General features: G+C 41.2%; 1 protein-coding gene across 3 annotated transcripts in view; it reads right to left on the bottom strand.

Moving 5' to 3' along the window:
* HELZ (helicase with zinc finger) overlaps nt 1-25,319 on the bottom strand; it is a 113,129-nt gene that overhangs the window by 52,852 nt on the left and 34,958 nt on the right. For all 3 annotated transcript variants that reach the window (XM_035104007.2, XM_035104008.2, XM_060271978.1), the window contains exons 7-12: nt 24,751-24,826; nt 22,495-22,693; nt 22,058-22,165; nt 20,604-20,901; nt 15,159-15,426; nt 11,667-12,000 (exon numbers count right to left, since the gene is read on the bottom strand). In XM_035104007.2, coding sequence (XP_034959898.1) covers nt 11,667-12,000; nt 15,159-15,426; nt 20,604-20,901; nt 22,058-22,165; nt 22,495-22,693; nt 24,751-24,826 — 1,283 coding nt within the window. The remainder of the gene's footprint in view (nt 1-11,666; nt 12,001-15,158; nt 15,427-20,603; nt 20,902-22,057; nt 22,166-22,494; nt 22,694-24,750; nt 24,827-25,319) is intronic.

Raw genomic sequence — 25,319 nt, forward strand, 5'->3', positions numbered from 1 at the left:
ATAGTAACACAATTTGTGGTTTTGACTACTATCATGTATACATAGTTGTACAAGTGGTTTTTATATATACTATATATAAAAAATAACTCAGACCGTGCATTGGTACGTGAAATACAGGGTTCTCATAGAAGAACTATAGCAAAGGCGTATAGCAAAGGTCGTCAGCCAAACTTTGGCAGGTGGCAAGGCAAGGAGGGGGGAAATGGAGAAATGGGGGTGGAAGAGAGAGGGGGGGCAGAAAGTGAAAAAGAAAAGGGGGTGGCCTCACCCACCTTTGTCTCTGGCCCTGACAGATTACCTTTGACCAATAATGTCCACCCCACGGTCTACAGAAACATATACTGACAGGGTCAGAATATCTTTTTAAAAATACAAAGAATACACATAATACAGCATGGTCCACTGATAGCAAAACTGCATCATATAAACAACTAACCCTCAAAGTAGGATAAGTCAGCAATAAGCTGTGCAAAGGCTATGGAAAGGTTGGGAACAGAGTGAATTAACCGTTCAGGTTCAAAACTAGGGAAGTGATTTCTGGCTGAGCACTAACTAGAATTTTTATTCTCAATTGCTGTATACTCATGGTAAATAACAAAGCCCCCCCCCAAAAAAATATTACTAAACTTCAAAAATGTTTCAGCACAGAACACAGCATATTAACCAGAACCTATATCTGAAAATGAACAATAAAATTAGTTCAAACAATTGTCTTACTAACTAAAAAAATAATGGCAGACATTTTCATTGGGGGAAAAATGGATAAATGCAGCTCAAAGCCTTGGGCGGGGGGTTAGTCATGAAAGCTAGAAATGTGCACAGCTTTAATTTAACATTTGTGCTTATGACTAAAAAAAAGAAAACCTTCCAAATCAAAGTGCTGAAAGAAAGGTTGATTCTTATGCAAACATCTATACTCAAACACTACAATCTAAAATATCTGTAATTACTGATTTCTTACTAATTGCTATAACCAATACTTCAATATACAGCAACCATACTCAAAATGTCAAGAAATAACAGTGAAAACTCTAACCCATGTTTGAGACAGAGAGATTTCATTACAGTTGCAACATGAAACAAGAGACTTGTGACATCTTAAAGGCTAGCAGATTTATTGTGGGGCAGGTTAACTTTATCAGGTACAGGTTAACTTTATCAGTATTATCCTCTGCAGGCAAACAGATTAGAGGAGATAAGAAAGTATAAAGGGGGGAAAATGCAAATAGTGGAGGCCAAATGGTCATGAAATAAGAGGTACAGTCTGACAATTTAATGCAAAGCTTAAATATAAATAAAATATGCACGGTGATAATTTATAAACAGCAGTAAGAGACGATAACACATGACTTAGAAGCAGTTCTCAAACTAGCAACGTACCAAACAAGTAGTTCCCAATATTATCTCTACTCTATCCCCCACCCCCCAAAAAAGTAAAATAGAAACTCTTTGACTAGGACCAACTTTATGAAAAAAACTAACAAGGCCCTGGGCAGCATTTTTCACAATTCAATACTGGTTATACAATGCCAGCATTGAATGAAAACTGGTCTGCATTTTTCACGTGGTCCATAGGGGCAGGGAGAGTTTGAGAACCATTAAGCTAAAACCAAGTTTATTTTTGTCCCTTCTCACACCATCTCTCATCTGTATCAGGTTGGCATAGTTTTCCTTCACAGATCCTCTGTTTAAGAATCAGTGCTCAAGGAGATTGCGAATCAAAGAAGCATGCCCACATACTAGTTTGTTGTTTATTTGTGGGATATCTCTTCTAAGTCTGAATTACAGACTTACTGAATTACAGCATTAATCAATGTCTTCTTGTTTAACCACGGAAGTATCCCCCATAACTATTAGAATGCCAATAGTTAATCTATTGATTAAAGTTGAAACATAAAATATGTTAAGGGACCAAGAAAGATAAAACTCTATTTTATTAACCCAAAAGAAATCAAGAATGTTGTCAACGATAAATGCACTAAACCAAACATTAAAATCTACCACACAATACCGAAGCAGACTATGAATGTTGAAAAGAAATAATAAAAAGGCAACGTGTGAGGTTGTCAAACCACACAATGTACTTAGCAAAAATAAAAAGAACATGCTATTCACCACAATTCCCAAGAAATATAATCAGAGGAATAGAGTGTGCAGATAAAAGCCTTGACTTTGTTAGAAGAGAAACCCTTTTCCCCCAAAACTATTATCCTAACATTAAAAAAGAAAGAAGAAAAGTCTTTCCTTGGTTAACTACACACATACAGACACCTGCAGACAAGTACAGTTTGACACCATAAAAAGGGTATGGCTGCAATTTAAAAACAAAACAAAAAAACAAAAAAACTTTAACTTTATTTAATTCTTTTTCTCACTTTCTCCCACTGGCTTTGCAAAGTCCTGCCTGCCTCTAAATAAATACAAAGTTGACACAACTTCTTAACATAGACAGAACCAATAAGACTTGGACTTGTATAGGAAGGTCCACACAATGATGACCAAAGGAAATATATGTAAGAAGTAATATTTGCCCATCCCTGCTGTAAAACATAATGCTCATTGAAATATGTTGGCGTCTAATAAAATGGACGAATGCTATGAAGGAGTTAAGCTTCACAATAACTTGTAAGAGAAAACTGACTGACACGATAAATAGCCCATCTAATTTTGTATTCCAGTAGCATTTCCTGATATAGTCAATTAGTTGTCTTGATTATTGTTTTTAGAAAATAAACACAACCCAAGTGCCCAGTGGCATAATCAGCATTTAGGCTAATTATGCACATTATGATTCTTGCATAATTTTTCGGCAGACTGATTAGAATGTGTCATTGGTGATATCTATGAGAACAAATTTACTTCCATCTGTATTTGTGGCCTTCATTTGAATTTTTTTCTACTAGATAGCCAACGTCAGCCACTTTACACCTACAGAAGCTATTTGATGAAGAAAGCATTCAGTTCAGTTGACTGAGACTAATTCTTTAATGGTTGACCACAGGATGTATTAAATTAAAGGCATCTAATGGAACGATCCTTGTCTGGAAAACATAAAATGGCACAAGGCTTTGACTTCAACCAATGTCAGATTGACAGTAAATGTAGAGATAGCTGAACGCTTATTATATTCCCAGTGCTTATCTGCAGGTAGTATCAGTAATCAGCACTCTGCAGTTCTATGAAAGATAGGTTATTTTAGATAAATTGTCAAATTTAATTTTACACCAAAGGTGAATAATGTCGTTCAGCAACATCAGGAGGGCCACATAAGTCACATCCACCCTGACAACTGGCCATGCTCACTGAAGATGATGGGAGTTGTCATTCAGCGCCATCTAGATGGGCACACTTAACCACTCCTGTTTTACACAGACTGCATTAGTATCTTCTATACATTCTCTAGTTTATCATTACCATCTAAACAAATAGTTTTTTAGAAGAACTATGTTATCCCAATTGAGTGAACTGGTTAATACATGAAGCATTACTAAATAGTTTATACTGAAACGCTTATCACGGATTGCAGTCCCTAAGGAAGCAACTTTATTGATGTTTTTTAAACCTACTTATTTATTTAATCAATTTTATTTTCTAGCACATAGCCACAAAAGAATCCTGGTGAGGTTTTACAAAAAGTTTAAAAACAAGCAGATAAATAAATAGGATATACCAATTAGTTTTGAACAGTCGTCAGAATGATAAAGCAGTGAAAGCCACAGAGCAGACAGTTTAAAAAATCATCTACACTACTTTCCCAAGTTTAAGATCTTCACTAATTTCTGAAAGGTGAGAGCAGAGAAAGGATGGGGGGAAAGAACATAAAAGGAAGAAGTTACAAAGAGAGGTGATATATCTGCTTCTCGTTTCCATTAATTCAATGGATGGAGCAAGACATCTTCCACTGATCATAGAGGTACAGACAAGATGAGAGGAAAAGGCATTGTCTTGTTTAATTTGCACCGAGGCCATTTAGGGCTTTAAAGATCAAAACCAACACTCTTAAGTTTTGCTCAGAAACAGATGGGGAGCCAGTGTAGGTGTTCTTGGACCATAGTAGCATGTTCCTTTCAGCTCACTCCCACAATTAAGTTAATGTTCTGATGTTGGATTAACTGAAGTTTCCAGATATACAGCACAAGCTCCCATGGAGTAAGTAACTAACTGGTGGTTTACGCCAGATGTTCCACAGGGAAAGAATCTCAAAGAACATGTTTTGAGGGGACATGTTCAAGCAGTTTAGTGTGGTGTATCATACTCTCAGGCAGATGATCCAGGAATATCATATGATCACAGTTGATGGTACTGAAAGCCATTGAGGCAGCAATCCTATATACTGGGAGTAAGTCTCACTGAAATCAGTGGGGCTTACTTTGAAGTAGACATGCCTAGGATTGCACTGGGGGAGTTCCTGTGAGGTTCACATTCACTCTGTTTTTCTTCCATTACAGATCAACCTCCAGGACAACCAATGTAATTTATATTCTAGAAACAGCCATGAAGCCAGGCTCGTTTGACTCTAGATAATTAGTTTAATCCAGAGGCTTCTTCAGTTGCGTCTCTATTAGTCACTTGATCATCTTGATCAAAAAAGTACTGATTATTCAGATCCAGTGGATCTAAAAGTAATTATTTTCAGCAAAGGTCTGGTCACCCTCAGCCAAATTACCTAGCTGAGCAAAGCTGATTACAAAGGGATAAGTGGAGACATGGATATTTGCAATAACTCTTCAACTCTTACGTTGAAATCAACTAGAATGGTTCAGTGATGGAGGCTGTCGACACCTCCTGTATCAGAAGAACACTTAGTGGTGTCCAAAATGCATCAGAGGCATAGCAATTTTGTCACAGTGAGCTACCATACGTTAAATTTTATTATCATGGTCAGGCTGAATGCAATATGGTTGGACAGAAAGATGCATATGCAATGCAGTGAGGTGAGAACTCTTTGCCACTATCACAGGCACGCTACTTCAAATGCTCGTTCAAATTTTGGCCGCTATCACTCAAACCTTTGCTCCTGATACTTCCATCATCTGTAGCTACCTGCAACAGTGTAGTATTAATACATGTAGCACAGTGCAGAAGGCGTATTAGTTATTGATTAAACTGTCCTGTGTCAATTCTGTATTCCAATCAACCACTGGAGCTATATTCATATGATGGTGTTAACTCACACAATGAGGTAGCTCAGATCCAATTTTTCCACGAGTGCTATGGTGCAAGTATGTCCACCGACTTTTCTGTCTCTGATTCCTAACCAATGCTTCCCATCTGCACTAGTGGGTATTACTTGACGGGATGAAAATGTGGCCTATGCATATCCCTCCCCCAACTCAATTATTAGATACCCACCCACCTCCATTACCATTTTTTCCCCAAACTAGGCATGTGTGTAGATGTGTCTTTACTACATTTTTAAGGTAGCACTGTGGTCTAAACTGCTGAGCCTCTTGGGCTTGCGGATAGGAAGGTCAGCGGTTCCAATCCGTGCGACAGGGTGAGCTCCCGTTGCTCCGTCCCAGCTTCTGCCAACCTAGCAGTTCAAAAGCACACCAGAACAAGTAGATACAGTGGTACCTCTACTTACGAATAACTCTACTTACGAATGTTTCTACTTACGAATGGAGCTCCGTCCGCCATCTTGGATGTAGTTTAGATAGGATTTTTTCTACTTACGATTTTTTTCTCCCAATGCATTCCTATGGGATTTGACTTAGAAATTTTTTCTACTTACGAATGTGTGTTTGGAACGCATTAAATTCGTAAGTAGAGGTACTACTGTAAATAGGTACTGCTGCAGCGGGAAGGTAAACAGTGTTTCTGTGTGCTCTGGCACTTGTCACGGCATCCCATTGCGCTAGAAGCAGTTTAGTCATGCTGGCTATATGACCCAGAAAGCTGTCTACAGAAAAACGCCAGCTTCCTCGGCCTGAAAAGCTAGATGAGCGCCGCACCCCATAGTTGCCTTTGACTGGACTTAACCATCCAGGGGTCCTTTACCATTTACCTTTTTTTACTACTTTTTAAAAAGATGTTACCAGCATATTTCGTTTATTTCACAAAATGAAGCATTTTGTATTTCATACCTTGGGGAAAGCTGCAAAAAAAGCTTCTCCCTTCCTACCTGTCACAGTGGCCGGAGTGGGCTACTTCAGAGTAACGACGCTACGCAGCTCTGCATTTTATTCTTTTATTGGTGCTGCGTATTTACAGTGCTGAAGTCATTGCTATTTACACGGAGTGATGTGGTCAGTCGGTTTCAGAACCTCCGAATGGCTTTTGGCGCGTCTTTCTCCAACACAAAAGCTTTGGCAGACCCATCCTCTTTCCCCTCCTCTTTCTGCGTAATTCCGGAGTTGGGGGGATGGGTCTCCCCCCCTTATTCGCCCCTTCCTGTCCCACCTGGGACCCTGGCTCCTCTACCTTGCCTGAGCCTCGGCCCCGACTTCCTGCTTCCCCACTGGCATCGGAACTCTCTCTGCTTTCCCCTGTGCTCGGGGATGGGCTTGAACTCAGGAGGGGAGGGACTTCGCGATATCCCCTGTCCCTCACATCCACCCCCCTCCCAAGCTCTCCTTCACCCCTCCCCAGGTCCCCCCCAGGTGTCGGTGACGACTGGAAGCCTAAGAACTCAGTACCTTCCGAGCCCGTTGGTGTAAACACCTCCCCCCAGTCCTGCGAGCCCCCCCCTTCCGCCTGGGAGGACGGGAATCCCAAAAAGTCCGTGGCGTCAGAGCTGGTAGGGGTAAAAATGTTCTGCCAATCTGCTCCTTCCTCTGACTGGGTGGATCTCGGTGACACCCATACCTCATCCTCTGGTTCCTCAAACTCCGCTTCCCAGCGCCATGGTGAACTGCTCTCCCGTGCTTCCTCCCCCTCCCCCTCCCTTTCCATGTGCCAGGGCTTGGGTATCGCCTCACCCCCTTTGACGTGCATGGTGGCCACCGTGGCTATTGGAGGCCCCTCCCCTGGTTGGTGCTGCATGCAATGTTCCAGACAAAAGTCCGACCCAAACGTGATGCATCTCTGGTGCCAACTGATGGAGGGGTCGTGGCGCGCCAGCCAGCTCATGCCCAAGACGATGGGGGGGTCTGAGATGGTGGTGACGTTGAATGCCAGTGTCTCTGAGTGCCTTCCCACCGTCATTCTCATGGGGGGGGGGTTTGATGAGTGATGGCCCCTCCCAGCAGCTCTCTGCCGTCAATGGTTGCCACGTGCAGAGGAAAATCCAGCTGCAGAAGCTGGATCTGGTGCTCTTCTGCAAAGGTTCTCGAGAAGAAGTTGGCTGAGGCACCACTGTCAATTAGGGCGAGGACCGTCAGGGGATAGCCATTTGGGAGCGTGAGCGTCACTTCTAGAACCACTCCTGCTCTGGGAGGGGTGGGCTGGCTCTGCTCCTCTCTGTGCGGGTGGGTGGGCTGGGGCTGTTGTCTGCTGACTGTGCCTGGCTGCTGCCCCTTGTCTCCTGCAGCCAGGCTTTCCCGTTTCCCTGCTGTGGTACTGCGTCAGTGGGGGAGGGCACAACCGTTCCCGCCTTTCCTTGCCACTCCCTGCGATGTGGGCAGTCTCTGACGAGATGCTGGGGGGAGTTGCAGAGAAAGCAATTCCCACCCCTTCCCTCCTTGCGTCTTGGCGCCGCTGGGGTTTGAAAAGCCCGCGCGCGCGCGCACTATCAATCTGCATGGGTTCCTGGTCCTGGCTGGGCCCCGGCGTGGCTTGAAAGGGTTGTTGGGGGAGTGGCTTCTCCTGCGACCGTGGGAACCAAGCCCGCTTTGCGCGCGTTGCTTGCTTGTCGCTCCACCGGGATTCCTGTCTCACCCCCACCGCCAGAGCCGCTTTGCTCAGCTGATCCATATTACTGGGCTTTGGACCTCTCGAGAGCTCATCCTTCACCTCCTCATGCAACCCCAAGTAGAACGCCGCTTGCATTGGGGGTGACTCTAGTTCCCACCCCAATCTGTGCACCAGCATGGTGAATTTCGCCCAATACGCGCGAACTGTCATATTTCCTTGGCGTAAATTATGAAGTTCCTCCTTAGTCTGGTCCATATGACTATCGGACGAATACATCGTTTTCAAACCTTCTAGAAAAAGTTTGACATTCTTCATGCAAGGATTCTTTGTTGCGATTAACGGTCTTAGCCACTCCCTGGCTGCCCCGGTAAGGTGCTCCACAATAAACGCTACCCGGTGCTCATCATCAGGGAACTCATCGTGGTGCAGCTCAAGAGCATACACAATCTCAGTCTCAAAGCCCTGATATTCCCTCGGGTCTCCATTGAACTTGCTTACTAGGGTCCCGGCTCTCCTTCCTGGCAGCACTTGGACTTGGGGTGCCCCTCCCGCCTTGTTTTTCTCTGCATCCAGCTTGTTTTGGAGGTCTACCGCCACCGCCCTTAATTCCTGCTCTCTTTCCTGTAGCGCTCTCACCTGTTCCGCAAGTTGTAGCCGGTCGTCCTGGACCTTCTTAGTCTCTTCTTTAGCTGCCTTCAATTCCCCCTGCGCCTGCAGCGACAGCTGCTGCAGTTCTTGCTGGGCTTGCTCCGCGATCTGCCGCCATCTCTCCGCCTCTGACACGCTCATCCCGGCAACTCCAAAGTAGCCCCAAAAAGGATTCGGAGGTTGCTGTCACAGTGGCCGGAGTGGGCTACTTCAGAGTAACGACGCTACGCAGCTCTGCATTTTATTCTTTTATTGGTGCTGCGTATTTACAGTGCTGAAGTCATTGCTATTTACACGGAGTGATGTGGTCAGTCGGTTTCAGAACCTCCGAATGGCTTTTGGCGCGTCTTTCTCCAACACAAAAGCTTTGGCAGACCCATCCTCTTTCCCCTCCTCTTTCTGCGTAATTCCGGAGTTGGGGGGATGGGTCTCCCCCCCTTATTCGCCCCTTCCTGTCCCACCTGGGACCCTGGCTCCTCTACCTTGCCTGAGCCTCGGCCCCGACTTCCTGCTTCCCCACTGGCATCGGAACTCTCTCTGCTTTCCCCTGTGCTCGGGGATGGGCTTGAACTCAGGAGGGGAGGGACTTCGCGATATCCCCTGTCCCTCACACTACCCATTCAAATACAAAGCAGGCAACTTTCTGGTAGATTTCACACTGTTCAGACAGTGCTGTGTGCTCCTGTGATTCTTCCTTCCTTCTGCTTCCTTAGGTTAGCCCTTCCCCTGGTTACCTCCACATCCCATCTCCCTTCACTCCCAATTCATGTTGTCATATTTTAGCTGACAGTTTATATTTTATTTAAATTTAGTACGGAGGTTCAGCACAATATTGCTCCTGCGCAAATCCTCCATATTAAAAATTAAGGTAAACAATTAAAAGGCAAATGTGCTTCACAAATTTAAAGCGCTGTATAAATTTTACAAAATAAAATAAACCTACATGGAGGACTTAGGTTTGGTACACAAGCAGTTTCAAATCCTCATTAAAATTCCATGTGAATGAGCCCTAGGAGTTCCAACACAATATCCAGCTTGATCACGTGAATCCATTAATAAATGATATTCTTTTGTATAGGTTGCATCCGGCGGTGTCACTCAGATGATGGTAAGGCTGCAGTCAATAGAACAGGGAGGGAAGCCTCTTTCACCAATTCACTCCCCCTAAATCTGCTCGAGGGCAGAAAGACCCTCCAGACAAAGTAGAGAACCAGAGAGCAGCAGGAGTGAGGGGAAATGGCTTCTTTCCCCTTTCTGCTGATATAAGCCTTACCATCAGCTGTGATGGCACTGGCTACAACCCCATGTCCACACCTATCCTGCTTTCAATCTCTCCATTCTGTTTATGTCTATAGGCTGACATCCTCTGAGATGAATCTTCACTTTATTTTATTTTTTTTAAAGTCTTAATTTATGTTCTCATAAAAGGTGTTTTGTGGGCCAGTGAAAGTCAAACTGCTTAGAACCAGGGGCTACGCCATAAAGCACAAGGGGCTCCAACTAATTTGCAGAGTCTCAATTTTGTGCCATTTATATGATGAGCATAAAATTGGCCCCAACAGAAGCAAAGCCGAAAGACACGGATGTGATACAGAGCAAACATTTAGGATAAAAAAGTAGTGATTATTTTGAGATGTGAGCATGAGATAACCACAGGCAAAGTGTGTGTTCACAATTCTTCAGTGTGAGTGACACGTCCTGCAGCTGTGACAAGGGAAGCTATTTCGCAAAGGAACTGGCAACAGGGGACTGGAGTCTTTCGGACTATGCTCTCTATTTTTGTCATGAGCAAAGTTGTCACACTACCATCCATCATCATTGCACAATAATGTCCACCTTCTGAGGTGGGGTGGAAGTTAGGATGCAATAATTAGGAGGATAATGGTGAATGCTCCCTTTAGTAAGGTTGTGATAAATGCCCTCCAGTGAACTCACCCTTAGCACAGAAGAGGTTGTTAGACACATTGGTTAGAGCAGTTTCAATCAGTGGAGATGACTGAAGCCAGATTTGTGGGGGTCAAAAAGAGTTGGTGAGGATAGGTCACAGCCACAGGAACAGACAGCATGTTTAGTGATTTGGGAAATAAAAAGGAAAGAGGGAAACAGAAAGAGTTTGGCTTTAAAAAGAGCCCAGAATACATGCTACTTCACAGATGTATATCTACAAACAACGTAGCTGGTGGCTCCACAGTCCATAAGCATTCTTCTATGAGCATTATTAATTCAAAGGGAATTTAAAAAAACAAAAACCTCTGCCTTTGTTGGAAAGTACTGATGCTGAAACCTTGAGGAAACAGAAGCGCCCAAGACATCAAATTTAGAGTAAGAAATTTAGATTTAGAATTAAAACTAAACAAAATGCACAATTTAGACCTTTAAAAAAACTGCACTGTGTTCAATTTAAAAAATCAAGCATAAATACTAAATGAATTTTTTAGATTATTCCCAGGATAATTTCAAAAATTCATATTTCTACCAGTCCTATCCCAATGAACTGCAGAAGATGAGACACTGTTCGTAATGGCTGGCACCAGCAGTGTTGTTGCAAAATTTTGTCCTGGCTAAGCATAATACAGCTTTCCAGATGTGCCCACAACGTGTGGATCCAGAATTGGCCTCCACAGTCACTTACGGACCCATTGTTAAAACCGTGTTTATGGAAGACAATCATACTCGGCTACGAGTGATTGCCAAAGAAGAAGAAGAAGAAGACAGCTTTCCAGATGTGCCCACAACCAAGTGTTTTCAGCTGAAGTTGGAAGAGAGGTGCTCCAGCCCTCGTGGCTATCATGCTGGCAGTTCTGCCTTGCTCTCTACTCCTGGCCACAGAAACTGCAGACGTGGCTTTCACAGGTGCCCTTCCTGTTTCCACTGCACTGCACCAAGTGTAATCAATGGTAATGGATCCTGTATCCCATTCTGTAATGCTTAATTGCACCAGCAGAAGAATCATAGAGTAGGTAGGATCCTACACATTTCTGCCCCCAGTGCACAGAATAAGCCCTATGGAGAGTGACCATAACAATGTAATTCCTTTGTTGTGTCACAAATTTCTGGTGCAACATTAGATGAGGCACTTACTTGTTCCTCAGTTATGCTTATAAATTAGTATCAGAGTCAGGTATGTTATGGCTGATGTTATGGCTGAGGTTGCTGAGATACCTACAGTAATGAAAGGCAAATACAACTGAAATAATATATCAGAAATTTCCCATCACACATACCTGCATTTCAGAATCTGCTCGAAGATTAAGTTCTTCACAGCATTCCCTGGATATTCTCAAAAATATATACTCCTTTGTTTTTTCTTCAATAGCTGCTTCATACACCTTTTCTTTGGTTCCTTGGGTCAGTATTGACTTCTCTTTAGTGACTGGCAATAAATAAACAGCATTGACTTTGGTCATCACCAGTCGTCCTGCCAAAGTGTCTTCAGAAAGTGTTTCAGTGAGTTTAAATCGTCCAAAAAGCTGTCCATTTTGGGCATACTTTGCACCTCCAGAAACACCGGTGAGCATGAAGTTTGCTACAATCTGCAATTGCACTTTTATGTTGAACCTAAACCAGAAAGCGTACAGTTAGTTCTGGGGGTGAAATGGTACCCAGCAGAGAAAACAAAAATGAAAACTGAAGGCCAAACCGGGGCTGAAGTGGAAGGTCCACGTTCAGGATCTCCAAGAAGTTTTAAAATATGTTAAATGGGTATGGAATGCTGACTGGGGCTGTGACACTGAGGGATGACAGGCAACAACCCCCCGCAACTTTTTCCTATAGGCACCCCTTAAGATGCTCCAATGCATGAGGCGTGTGACAAAATGATGCCTCCCTCATTCCATGTACAAAAGCCAACCGGGCTGGCAGATGCATCTAAAAGTTGCTGGCCAGTCTTAATATTAGGCAGAGTAAAGTGTGTTTGGGGATGGGCAGAAGCAGCAAGACACTGGAGGGCAGACAAAGCCCCACCCAAAGCTGCTATTAATCCATGGGGAAAACGTATAGGTACAAATATGTACCTGTAAGCTTTCCTTTAGAATACAGTGGAACCTCGGTTCTCGAACGTCCCCTTTGACATACGTTTCGGAACCCGAACGCCGGAAACCCGTAACTGCTTCAGTTTTTGAATGCTTTTCAGAAGCCGAACATGCTACGCGGCTTTCGTTTTGAGTTTCCCTATTGAATTGAGGCTTCCACTTTCAGGTTTCAAATGTTTCAGAAGTCGAATGGTCTTCCAGAACAGATTATGTTTTCGAAAACTGAGGTTCCACTGTACCATACAACTCAGGAATGCTATAAATAAGAACAGGAAAATAGCAGAGGGTACATTGCTTTTAAAGCCCTTAGATTTGTCTGCCTGAGTGAATGAAACATGCTATATAAGCTATAAACATATAATTTGGGCATTTTCAGAACAGCGGATGCTCCCTCTTCATAGACAATTTTTAAATACAGTGATCAACTAGGGAAGGGAAGCAAGGGAGTGAATATTGGAAATTGAGCACACTGGAGCTGAAACTAAATTGCACCACCTTGTTACATACACAATTAGTTTACAATAATTCCAATACTGTATCCATCAGTGGCTCTAACTATACTGCACAAATATGTCTTAGATTATGCCAATTGAGGACTGTATCCAACAGTCATACCATTCACACATGAGCTTCTGTGTGACAGTTCTGTGCAACAGGGCTTCCTCTCCCTCTCCTCTTTCTGTGGACCCTCCTGAAAAGAAATTCTCAAGAGTTGGGGTGAAACCCAGAACAGATTGGGAGCGTGCAAGAAGTAAGTTGTGTTGCATAAGCAGAAGTCCTTGAGCAAATGGGACTACTTCACTGGATCATAGCTGCCAAGTCTCCCGTTTTCCCTGGGAAATCCCCATTTTTCCAGCTGTTCCCATTTTGGAACTGGGCAAAGCAGAATCAAAAGTCACTTCTGAGCATGTTCCGCCCAGTTCCAAAATGGCGGCAGCGCTACTTCCGGTCTGCTATTTCCGGCCCGGTCCCTTATTTCTCTGACAGCAACTTGGCAGGTATGCACTGGATGCTCTCTTCCAAATATTTGATCAGAAATCCTCTACGTTCTGTATTACTCGTATATTTTGAATCATTTGGTTGAATTTTAGAGTAACTGCTTTCACTCTAACACTTAAGGGTCTGGTGTTCAACTACTGTACTCAGAAATGCAATCCTAACTGGCACACTTTCATGCCTGCTCATAAAATCACATTAACAAAAAAACACAACAATTAATTCTGAGGCCTTCATCCTATAAATTTAAGCTCAATGTAATTTATTCTTTACTGAGATATACCATATTTTTCTGTGTATAAGACTAGGTTTCCCCCCTAAAAAATAATGTCCAAAAATTTGGTGGCATCTTTCCCCCCCAAAAAAAAATTTCTTAAACCAGAGTCCCCCAAAATACATGGTCTTATACATGGGGGTGTCTTATAGACAGAAAAATACGGTAATCCACAGATAGTGAGAGGAAGAAATGGCCTTTGTGTTCCTTAAAATATTTGGCTTGCTTCTTGTGTGAACTGTGATAAAATGTTTTTTCTAGAGATGCTAGAAATAATGTACAGTGAGCACAAGTCAGTAACTGAGTCAGTGAAGCAAATTGGGGAGAAGCTCCAGCACATCACATCTGAGAGAATGCAGTGGTTACATTTTTAATCATGGGGCTAGCAAGACTGTAAAAAACTTTCTCCATTTATTTGGCTATGTTACCGTTCTAACATAATGCTCTGTGCAATAATACTGGAATTTCCCCCCACAACTTAATTGTATCTAGGCATTAGAACATAAATAGTACCAGTAGCCCCTAAAATGCAGAATGAATGAGAACTAGTCATCTTGGAGCACATACTAAATGACTGATTAACCAGATTGACTTCATGTGAAGATTCCCATTCATGAGTGATCTTTGGAAGTATGTCATTCTGACTGAAAAGGCTAATCAAAATGTTCCCTAAGCATGTCGAATGCACTATAATACACACAGAGAGACAGTGTGACTGTAGTGCTGAATTCCATTTTTCCATGTAAAAGAAATCAAAGAACAACATGCCATGTTACTGTGTTGTATTTCATAAGATACAGGGACACAGGTGGCGCTGTTGTCTAAACCACTGAGCCTTTCGGGTTGCTCTGTCCCAGCTTCTGCCAACCTAGTAGCTTGAAAGCATACCAGTGCAAGTACCCACTGCAGCGGGAAGGTAAACGGTGTTTCTGTGCGCTCTAGCTTCCATCACAGTGTTCCATTGCGCCAGAAACTGTTTAGTCATGATGGCCACATGACCCGGAAAGCTGTATGTTGACAAATGCCGGCTCCTTCGGCCTGAAGCTAGATGAGGGGTCCTTTACCTTTTACCTTTATTTCATAAGATACTGGTTTTTATTTTTAAAAATGGCACCATTTGATCTTCCAGAAAGCTCAATGCACTGCTCAGATATTTGGAGTCATGTAGCAGGTGTGGGAAGTTTATTCAATGAGGATAACCTATCTCCAAAGAACATCTTAAACGTATTTTTTCATATGAAGCCAATATACAGCCAAATAGCTGTATAATAAAATGCAATTCTCTTGACTATGGGAGAATTTCCCCAATCTCCAATACTCAATGGTTAGCAGGAGTAAGAAAGCAATGGTTTGTAATGTCAAATACAGCAGCAGTATTGATCAAGTGACACAGTTTTAGCAGAAACATTACTTACTTGCTGACTTCTTTATATTGTGCTATTTCTTCAATATAAAGGAGATCATGCAATCGTGACTGATAGTTACTCTTGGTCAATGATTTATCCAAGACAGACTGTGTAAATAACTGGTCAGCAGACAGAGGAATTTGGTATCTGATCAGAAGGCTCTTATCCAATTCAGTAGTCTCATTTGGCTCAAATTCTACAATAGTCTTAGAAGTGGAATCCCAACGTTTGGCTGTAGTTAGTAATTGTTGTCGTGCATTCATCCGGTATTCAAGATCTAGATACAGAGGGATAAATTGAGAAAGATAATAACTGGATACCTTTGTCTGACATAAATGGGTACTATTAGGATGGGAGAGACAACATACATGATTTCTGCTAGATGCCTAAGTGACATGATTTGTCCATTCAAGAAAATTTCACAGCTAGTAAAACTGCTTGTACCCACTGGTAACATCATTTGCATCTTGGACTCTAATACATGGTAGTGGGTGCTATTTGTTTATTAAACGAGAATATGACTAATATAGAAGATACATACTTTAATATGAGCTTTCAAAAGTAAAGATATTCAGAAAAGTTCAGTCAGCACCAAAGCAGTAGCAGAAAATTTAGGTCTGTAAGCTGTATTTATGTACCCATTTCTGCTTTGTTAAGCAGACAAGGAAGACTGCAATATGCCTATTTTGTCAGCCTTTTAAATTATATATTCCTATGCTTTTGTGCTATAGTTGTTGCTCCTTGATCTGTTTTAATTAACTAGTACTGAGAATTCTTGCCAGCTGAAATTAAGATGGACAGGGAACTTTTAGAAGATAAATTGATTCAACCTTGGGGGGAAATTGTGGGTCAGGGGCGTAGGAAGATAGGGGCGGTGCGCCCCGAGCGACGTGATCCCAGGGGCGCCATCGCCACTGCCCGCCCCACCCCCAAAACGCGCGCCCCGCCACCCAAAGTGTGCCACATCACCCCGCCCCCAAAATGTGTGCCACGTCACTGGGGGCAGCGCATCTGCTCTCCGCCCCCGGTGGCGGAGCATGAAGCTCCGCCGCTGTTGTGGGTTACATTTTGTGTTTGAGGACTTTGTTTTTTTGTTTAAAGACAGTAAAGGCAAACATACACAGTTTACTGACATGATGGCTCTGGTTAGGCACCTTTTTACATGAAGATCAAAGAACAGTTCCTAAAAGACCGCAGTGATTCACCCTGAAAACAGTTTAATTCACACTGAATAGTTATTTGCATTGCAACAACTATACAACATATTCAGTCTTCCTGCTTTAGGCTGTAAGTATTCAGATAATCTAGAAAGAGCAATTCATGAACTATGGCATTTGCTTCACATCTTTGCTCCAGCAATGCTGGAGATTTAAATCTATTGTACATAAATAAAGAACAGGATGAGCAAGAAAACACCTGCAGCTCTAGCCAACCCAGATTCAGAATACACAAAGGTTTCACTTAGCTGAATAATTAGTGCTGCTCATCACAATGATTTTAAAGGCCATGTCTCAGTGCAAGTCAAAGGTAGTTTGACATGCCACAATTTGTGGTTCATAAGCCATAAATAAGATGGCAAAAATTAAGGAATCAAGAACAAAACATTGTGCTCTAAACAGAGAGGAAAGAGAGCAATATTCAAAAACTGAAACAAAATCAAGCATACAATCAACATTGTGTGTAGCTTTTATTTTCCTTCACCATTCTGCAGGGCCCATTGTGAAACTAGCCACCTCTGAAGCTCTGAAAAACATCCTGAAAAACATTCCAGACTAGGTCTGTAAAACAAGGATTGATGGTTCGTTTCTCCTCCCCTTCATGTTTCAGCTCAACTCAAATAACTCAAACTGGAATTTACAACCAAGCAAACTACTTGGGAGGTGGAGACTAAAATATTCCTGTTGCCGGGATTCAACATACAGTAAATAAGTGATTATCTCATTCATCCACAACATGAAAAGAACATATTCTTCAGTTATCTGCCTTAAGAAATTGAGTTTTGCTCTGGGATTTTCTGCATACCTTGGTCTTATCTAGGCGTCAACGCTACAATATTTTGGAGCAGCAAAGAGATGGGGAAAAGAATTAAGATGGAATGATATGGTCAGGAAGATAGACATATACAGTAAAGGGGGGAAAGGCAGGATAACAATTTAATATGAGTTCCAAGCAAACAGCTCCCATATCTGGAAAACATTTGCTGCAGCATCCTAACGTCTTTGAAATACATATGAGAGAAAGGTTAGAAATCTTTGAGCCACTCTGTAACAACACTCGTTGTTTAAATATATCTGGGATCAGCATGATCCTCTAAGAATTGAGCTGCTAGAGCTATAAGAAAGGCAATATGCTTAACTATAAAGAAATTTATAAGGAGAAGAAAATGTTCCCGAAGAAAAAAAGACTAGCAGTGCAATCCTAACAATGTCTACTCAGAAGTCCTACGGAATTCACTGGGGCTTATTCTCGGGTGGGGTTAGAATTGCAATGTAACACACTATTGAATATTCATTATTAAAATTGATGATTTTAAACACTTCGTTGTTTTCAAATGTCAAAAACAAAAATGGGTCCAGTTGCAACAAGAAAGGTCATCAGCATCTATGAGATCCTACTTCTGAAAATGCATAGCCCAATCCTAGGGTGCCTGCAAAGGGTCGTAGTCAAAAAACAGTTAGCATCCTTCATCTATGACAACCTGGCATTCCATACAGTATTTCACTTGTTCACTGTCTTTACTACCTCTCTTTTTTTAGTCTATAGTCACTGATAAGAGTGAGGTTTGTGGATCTGATCCATGTGCGTGTGACACCCTACAACCACTTATGTATCTGTGTCCTGTGGGGCAATGTCTAGACAAAAAGCTATGATATTAACATAGATTTGAGTTAGTAAATGCTAAGTGTATGTACGCAACAAAGGAGAAGAATGTGCCTAATCCTGTTAACATGAAAAGAATTGCAACTACCGTTGTCATTGCTCCATTCTGCCCTTGCCATGCAATTCCTTTGTCCACACACGATTCATGCAAGACCTTGTACAGCACAGCACTATCTGGAATTGTTGCAGCAGTACAGCACCTTGACCGAGAGAACCACTGAGACAATGATCCTACCACTTGATCCTGTTAGTCTTTCTTTTGCTAGATCTATCTCACTGTTCACACTAGATAAAAAAATTTCTGCCTGCATCTCTTGCCTGGTATTTGTTCTTTTAGATCTGTCAATAACATACTTCCCCCCACCTTTAGTGGTAGGTTGTTTTTTCTTTTTTTACTAAGCAGCAGACAGATACTTCTTTTCATCTTTCCTCATAAATCAAACAAATTCAGTCCCTACTCACTTTTTCATTTTCCCTATACATATGAAAAATTGTTGACATCCTTTCTAAGGAAGAATCTGAAACCTTGATTTGCCATTTACAACCGAGGCGCACATAGACCCATATTATACAAAGAACGCTATAGTCATGGCAACATGCAGTTCAACCGTAATGTGGCATGTGAAACTAATCATGACTTCTCTAATTTTTTTTGCATTTTTTTGCACGATTAGTGACTAGCTGAGATCTGAGCCTTCTGTTTTGTCCATTGCCTCCATTTCACCAGCAAAAGATGCTTCTTGCCAACACACCTTCCAAAATAATCAATACCTACTTTTTGGGTCACATGGATAAACTTATGGGTTTTTAAACATCCTTATACTTTTAATCCCTTTCTAAACATGTAGCAAGATAAGTGTGTTCAAGGCACAAGTCAAATATCACTGAAGTCAAAGGACATGTTATATAGATTTCTGTAAAAAAAAATAAAAAATCAGAATGTACTTTATTAGCTACATTTTTTTCTTAGCAGTCCAAGAAAGATACTGCAGCAGTCCAACCATTTTCTTAAAGGTTCAAACTAAACATTTAAGTAGCATAAAGCCCAAATTGCTTTGCATCTACATACCAGAGAATGCAGGTTCTTGTATAAACTGTCTCACTCCATGGCTTAAGATAATCCAGAAAGGCCTTATTGTATGTGCCTTCCTTAACTTCTACCAGATTGGTGATGAAGGAGGGCCAAACTAATGTGCTGGCATTTTTTATGATAGCCCAGTGATCATTTTACTATTACAAATTTTATTTTAAACAGCCAAGAGTTGCTAATGATGATGAAGGTGGAATGATGAAGGAGGAGAAAGAGGAATAAGTCATAGTAATACTTGAGGAAAAGTGATTTGACATGGATAAATAGTGAGGGGTCACAGCCTTTCTGCTCCCCATCAGTTTTTTTTCCTTGAAGCTTTCCTCCCTCCAGCCACTTTTAACTGCATCTCAGGCCCATGTTAATCACACAGACAGGTACGAAAAACCAAAGGTTGGGGGACTTTCAGGTTAAATGCAGCAGATGGATACAAATTTAAACACACATCTTCTTTACTATAAAAATATGCTTTTAAAAGACATTTTACAGTGGGTTAACAGCTGTTAGGCTAACATGAGGCTCCACTGTAACTTTGGCCCACATACCAGGCCCTTTTCCATGATGACAGCACACTTGTGGAACTCTTATCTCCAAAGAAGCCTGCTATGCATAACCCCTATGGGCTTTCAGGAAAACTGCTAAATACTTTGTTGTTACTGCCAGGTATTCAAGTCTGGCCAGTTACTAACACTGATGTTACCGACTGCTGATGGTTATATGATGTGGTTTTATTTTATAATTAATTTGGGGGTATTTATTGCTGACATTACAATAAAGTTGGCCTGTGCTGTTTTGCCCTGTGGTTGTTTTTTCTCTGACATGGCTGAAGGCCACATCTGCCTGAAAGTGTTTTCTCAAGAGAATTGCCTGGCTCTTTCTTACAGTGCGAACCTCTGCTTGTCAACTTAGGAGCCCCACTGAGTTCCTTACTGTCATTTAGGCAGCTGATAAAAGCTTTAGTATTCTTAAAAGGCATTTCCCTCTAGCTCACTGTACTGTGCTCAGTGTTTTCAGCTACTGCTGCTTAGTTTATCTGGCTATGACTTTTGGATTATTTAAAGTTTTAGTTCAATAAGTTCTCATTTTTTTCTGTGCTTTGTACTCTGTTTTTAGTGCTATTTTGACAAGACACACACACACTTTTAATGGCTTAAACAAATAACCTAGAGATCATTATTCCAACCCCACTGTATAGTTCTCTACACATTAGAGAGCGCTAAAATGAAAATGTTTTTATTTCTCTGCCCTAATGATATGGTAAAATATAACAGGCATCTGAAAGAGAAGATTACAGCAAGATCACAGCTTTGGTTAAAAGAGAGAGCTACATATCTGGAGAAGGAAAGTTCTGAGACTTTTTCAGAGTTAGGAATGTGAGTGTAACAATACTACAGCCACATGTATCATCCAGGCAATTTACAACAACAAAAAATATGCAGCAAACTTTCCAACAAATGAGTTTGTTAACAAAACCATGCAAACAATACCTTCTGTTGAAGCAGCATCAATCATCACTCGTTGCATCAAAACTGGTTCGGTTCCAAAATCAAATACCACAGTTTGGCGAAACGTCCCAAATATTTCTGTGCTAAAGGCTATGCTGATTTTGTACACCGAGTGATCTATTCCATTCTGGGCCATCTTTCCTCCTATCCATTCCTGGCAGTTTTCTGGGACTGCTTGAGATACCTGGGTAGTGCTATCTCCTGCAGATATTGCTGTGATACTGAAATGAGGACGATGCGCATCATAAAGCAATGCTACCCGATACAGCATTCTTGCAGGCTATGGAAGAACAACAAAAGCGTATAAATAACTGTGGGGTATGTGCTTTTTTTCAAAAAATATGAAGATTGGATGAATTTTGATAAGACAAAGGTCAGAATGTGGCATCCCAAACCCTTGCCATCACTTTTTAATACTTATTTATATCACACTTTATATGCCACCTCTATCTTCCAAGGATTATCAAGTTGGTGTACGTGGTTCTCCTACTCCCCGTTTCATCTTCACAACAGCCCTGTGAAGTAGGTTAGGCTAAGAGATTGTGACCGGCCCAAGGTCACCCACTGAGCTTCATAGCGAAGTGTGGATTTGAACCCTGATCTCCCAGGTCCAACACTCTAACCATTCTGCCACTTCTGCCAATTTAAAAAACAACAACTTTTCTTTTCTTTTTTTAAAAAGGCAGGAATTGCCAGCATCCGTTTGGTTGGGTAAACACAATGCTGTGGAAGAAGTTACCATGAAAGACCAAAAGAACTAAAGTTTGGATACTTTTTATTTATTAATTGGGGTGGGAGATAAATGCTTAGAATGACTGCCTTTAATAATACATCCCATTTGTATAGCATTTTCTACTGTTCTTAAGTGCTTGACATACAATAGTCAAGCAAGCCTTGTAACACTAATCCTGTGGGATAGGCCGTGAGCCATTATAATCATCTCTATATTAGAAATGTGGAACAGAGGCTAAGAAACAGGTTTGTGCAAGGCTACCTTGTCAGTTCATTGCTAATGTGAGGCTTGAACTCAGGCTCACACTCTCAGGCACTGCATTGAACCAGCTCTCAGCTTTCATCTCTGCTTTGTTCCTACAATATCTACAAAGTTCCACTATTCCACAAAACCTAACTTTCCTTTCCCAGCCTTACCTGACTCAGTGGCAGAAACAACAAAATGATAAATGTTAAGGCTAAGGAAAAGGTGGGATCAGCACATTTTGCAACCAGCACAGATAATGTTATCACCAGTATATACATATTTGCATACTTACGTACATGCTTTTAGCACTACAACAGTCACAGAATGTGCAGATTCTTTATTAACATGGCATACTCTGTGAGTGTGTGATTACAACAAGAGAAGGTGCTGAAAATTTTAAATGCAAACTTATTAAGGGTAAGCGATACTTTCAAAGTATTTAAAAAAAAGATCCTACCTTACATGTCAGAGCAAATGTCCACATCTGTTGTGATTTTTTGGTGGTGACAGTAACTGACAGTTCAGGGCTATGTTCAACTCTCACGCCATCTAGGCACTCGCTAAGCTAAAGAAAGAAAAAGGCATCACATAAGGTAACAACACTAGGGTTGAAAAATAACTCTCCAATTAAGGACCATTCCATAAAAGGAATGGCCCACCTGCAAATGACCATTTTAACCAAAAGAATTGAAGTAAAGTCATAAATTGCAATACCTATTGCTTTGTTTATATTTAAACACACAGACACACCAAGGAAGAGCTCATCACCATGCAAAACGGTTGCCACCTGTACTACTGTTTTACTGCTTTTATGTAGTATTTTTGTTTTAATTATATTGTTTTTATGTTGAGGGTTTTATATACGCTTTACAAAATAACCTTTTTTTCCCTTACCACTTTCTCAGGAGATAATGAGTTCATCCATTTCTCGATCAGGGATTCCATGTAACTGCCTAAACATTGCTTGTTTTCCTTCTGCTGTTTCAACCTTATCAAGCGGGATGCGTATCGCTTCTGCCATTCTGTTAGCTCTTCCTGGGAATGTGCTGAAGTACACTGTGCACCATACCTGCAGATTCCTTGCTCCAAAAACCTACACAAAATAGGAAAGACAATCAACCTTAAAATTTAAAATATTCCCCAATTGCATAGGTTGTTTTTTGTTTCCGTTTCCCATTCGTAACTACTGTAGTTCCATGTACCCAAGGTGGGTCTGAACCAAGGTTCCTTGAACAGCATCCGCCACCAAAGCTTCGTGGCTTTTGAAACAGAGGGACATTCAAAAGTAATTACTGTCTAAAATGTATAGACAGTTTTTGAAATATACAAAAGATGAACAGGTTAAATCTGTAATGATACACCGGGCAAGGGATTTGGGGCATAATATTCAGCTTTCAGATTGGGAAAGGTTATGGAAAACTGATTTGAAATTCTTGGCATGTTGTACGCTGAAAAAAAATTATATGAAAATGATTTACCAGTGGTATTTGACTCCTAGTAAGTTAGCAAGAATGTTTAAGACAAGTACAAATACATGCTGGAAATGTAAAGAATAAGAAGATACCTTTTACCATTTGTGGTGGACGTGTAAGGTTATAAAAGCATTTTGGGAAATGATATATAATGAATTGAAAAATATGTTTAAAATAACTTTTGTAAAAAACAACAACCAGAAGCCTTTTTATTAGGAATTGTAGGTGCTGACATCCCAAAAGAACAGAAAAGACTTTTCATGTATGTGACAACAGCCCCACAGATGCTACTAGCCCAGAGACAGAAAGAAGACAAAGTCCCTACCAGAGAGGAATGGCAAACCAAGCTGTTGGACTATGTCAAAATGGCAAAACTGAATGGAAGGCTCAGAAACCAAGAAGACCAAAACTTCAACAATGGGGAAAATGTATAATCTATCTAGGAGACCACTGTAAACAGATGAAAACATTAAAGGTAAAGGTACCCCTGACAATTAAGTCCAGTCGCAAATGACTCTGGGGTTGCAGCGCTCATCTCACTTTACAGGCCGAGGGAGCCAGCGTTAGCATTATTTTAATAACACTTGTAATGTAGCTAATATCATGGACAACATGGAAAGATATAAAATATGGATTATGAAATAATATGCAGTTGAGAGGGTGTACAATCGGACCCATGGAGGGGAAGGTGGGAAATCCAGAGATTTGGAGAAATCTCAAATTATGGATATGTAATTTGGATTGTTATACATTTATATTTGTAAAACCAAATAAAAATTATTATGAAAAAAACAAAAAAAGTAATTTCTGGCATGGCATGAGGGCCTGCTGGTTAAAGAAAATGAGGGCATGCCCAAACCAATAGACGTACTTTAAAAAGGCATCTGGACACTTAAGGAGAGTTCTAAAGGAGCCAGATAATGGGTAAGCATGTTGAACAAAATCCTTTCTTGCGTCTGCTCTCCCACAAATTGCAAAGAACTATGCAACATCACTATTAGAAGAACATTCCAAGTAGATTTGCTAAGCATGTAGCACAATAGGTATTTCTCAGTACATTATCTCTCCAGTTTTCTTGAATGATAGTGACACCAAGTGGTCCTTTCTGTTTACTTCAGGTTCATGTTAGTACAACAGAAACATCTGGCAGGGCACAAATCAAACATTCACATCCTTGCCACTCACTACCAATGGGTTTCTCTGCATTTTTTTACGTGACTGCTTTTCTCGACATAGGAATTTCTTTATCATTGCCTACAATCTGGAGGCACGTGTTATTTTGGAGCAGCCCCATTGGGGTCACACCCTATGTCTCTAGGTGGCACTGCTATGCTGCTGATTGCTTAGCCCTTGCATTCAAACATATGGGCTGACCAATTAAAAGCCCTTTTAAACAATTTACTAATAAAGTATTTAAAGGGAGCAGCATTGTCTATTCAGCTATGTTTTGAAAATATTAAAATGAAAACAATTTCCCCTACAAATCATATAAAATATTAATTACTTGTTAAATCATCTTAGATATACTGCCAAAATAGTAATGGAAATAGTAATGAAGCAGTTACAATAGATGCCACCCTTTTAACCATGTGTTTCTATGCAATATGTTTCTCTAGTTTTGATATCTTTTAACTATGCCAGTAAATACTGAGAGATGTTGAAACAAATAACACTTTACCTTCTGCATAGTGTGTACTCCTCACTACTTGTGACTCCCCTGGGCGGGGGTCGAAATTGCCAGCCATCCTGAGATCCTGTCACATAAATACAATATCTATGTTATTTTTCTGGTTGTACAGTGGTACCTCGGGTTACAAACATCTTCAGTTACAAACACCTTGGGTTACAGACTCCGCTAACCCAGAAGTAGTACCTTGGGTTAAGAACTTTACCTCAGGATGAGAACAGAATTCACGTGGCAGCAGCGGGAGGTCCCATTAGCTAAAGTGATACCTCAGGTTAAGAACAGTTTCAGGTTAAGTACGGACCTCCAGAACGAATTAAGTTCTTAACCAGAGGTACCACTGTATCAGGAAACACACTTGGGCTATTAAGGTATCAGTCTCATAACGGATTTTGTTGAACCAAACGACAGGCAGCCTAATGCAATTCAATAATTACATTCCTTTGCAAGCAGGAAAAAGCCAATGGTCTCTTGCTCAACAGCAGAAACATATGAAATGTGGAATCTAGTGGCAGGTGTGTCAGAGGGAGCTTCTAATAACAGGAGTTCTTGGACTGGATCAC

This window comes from Zootoca vivipara, chromosome 2 (assembly GCF_963506605.1).
Source record: "Zootoca vivipara chromosome 2, rZooViv1.1, whole genome shotgun sequence".
In the NCBI taxonomy this organism is placed as follows: Eukaryota; Metazoa; Chordata; class Lepidosauria; order Squamata; family Lacertidae; genus Zootoca; species Zootoca vivipara.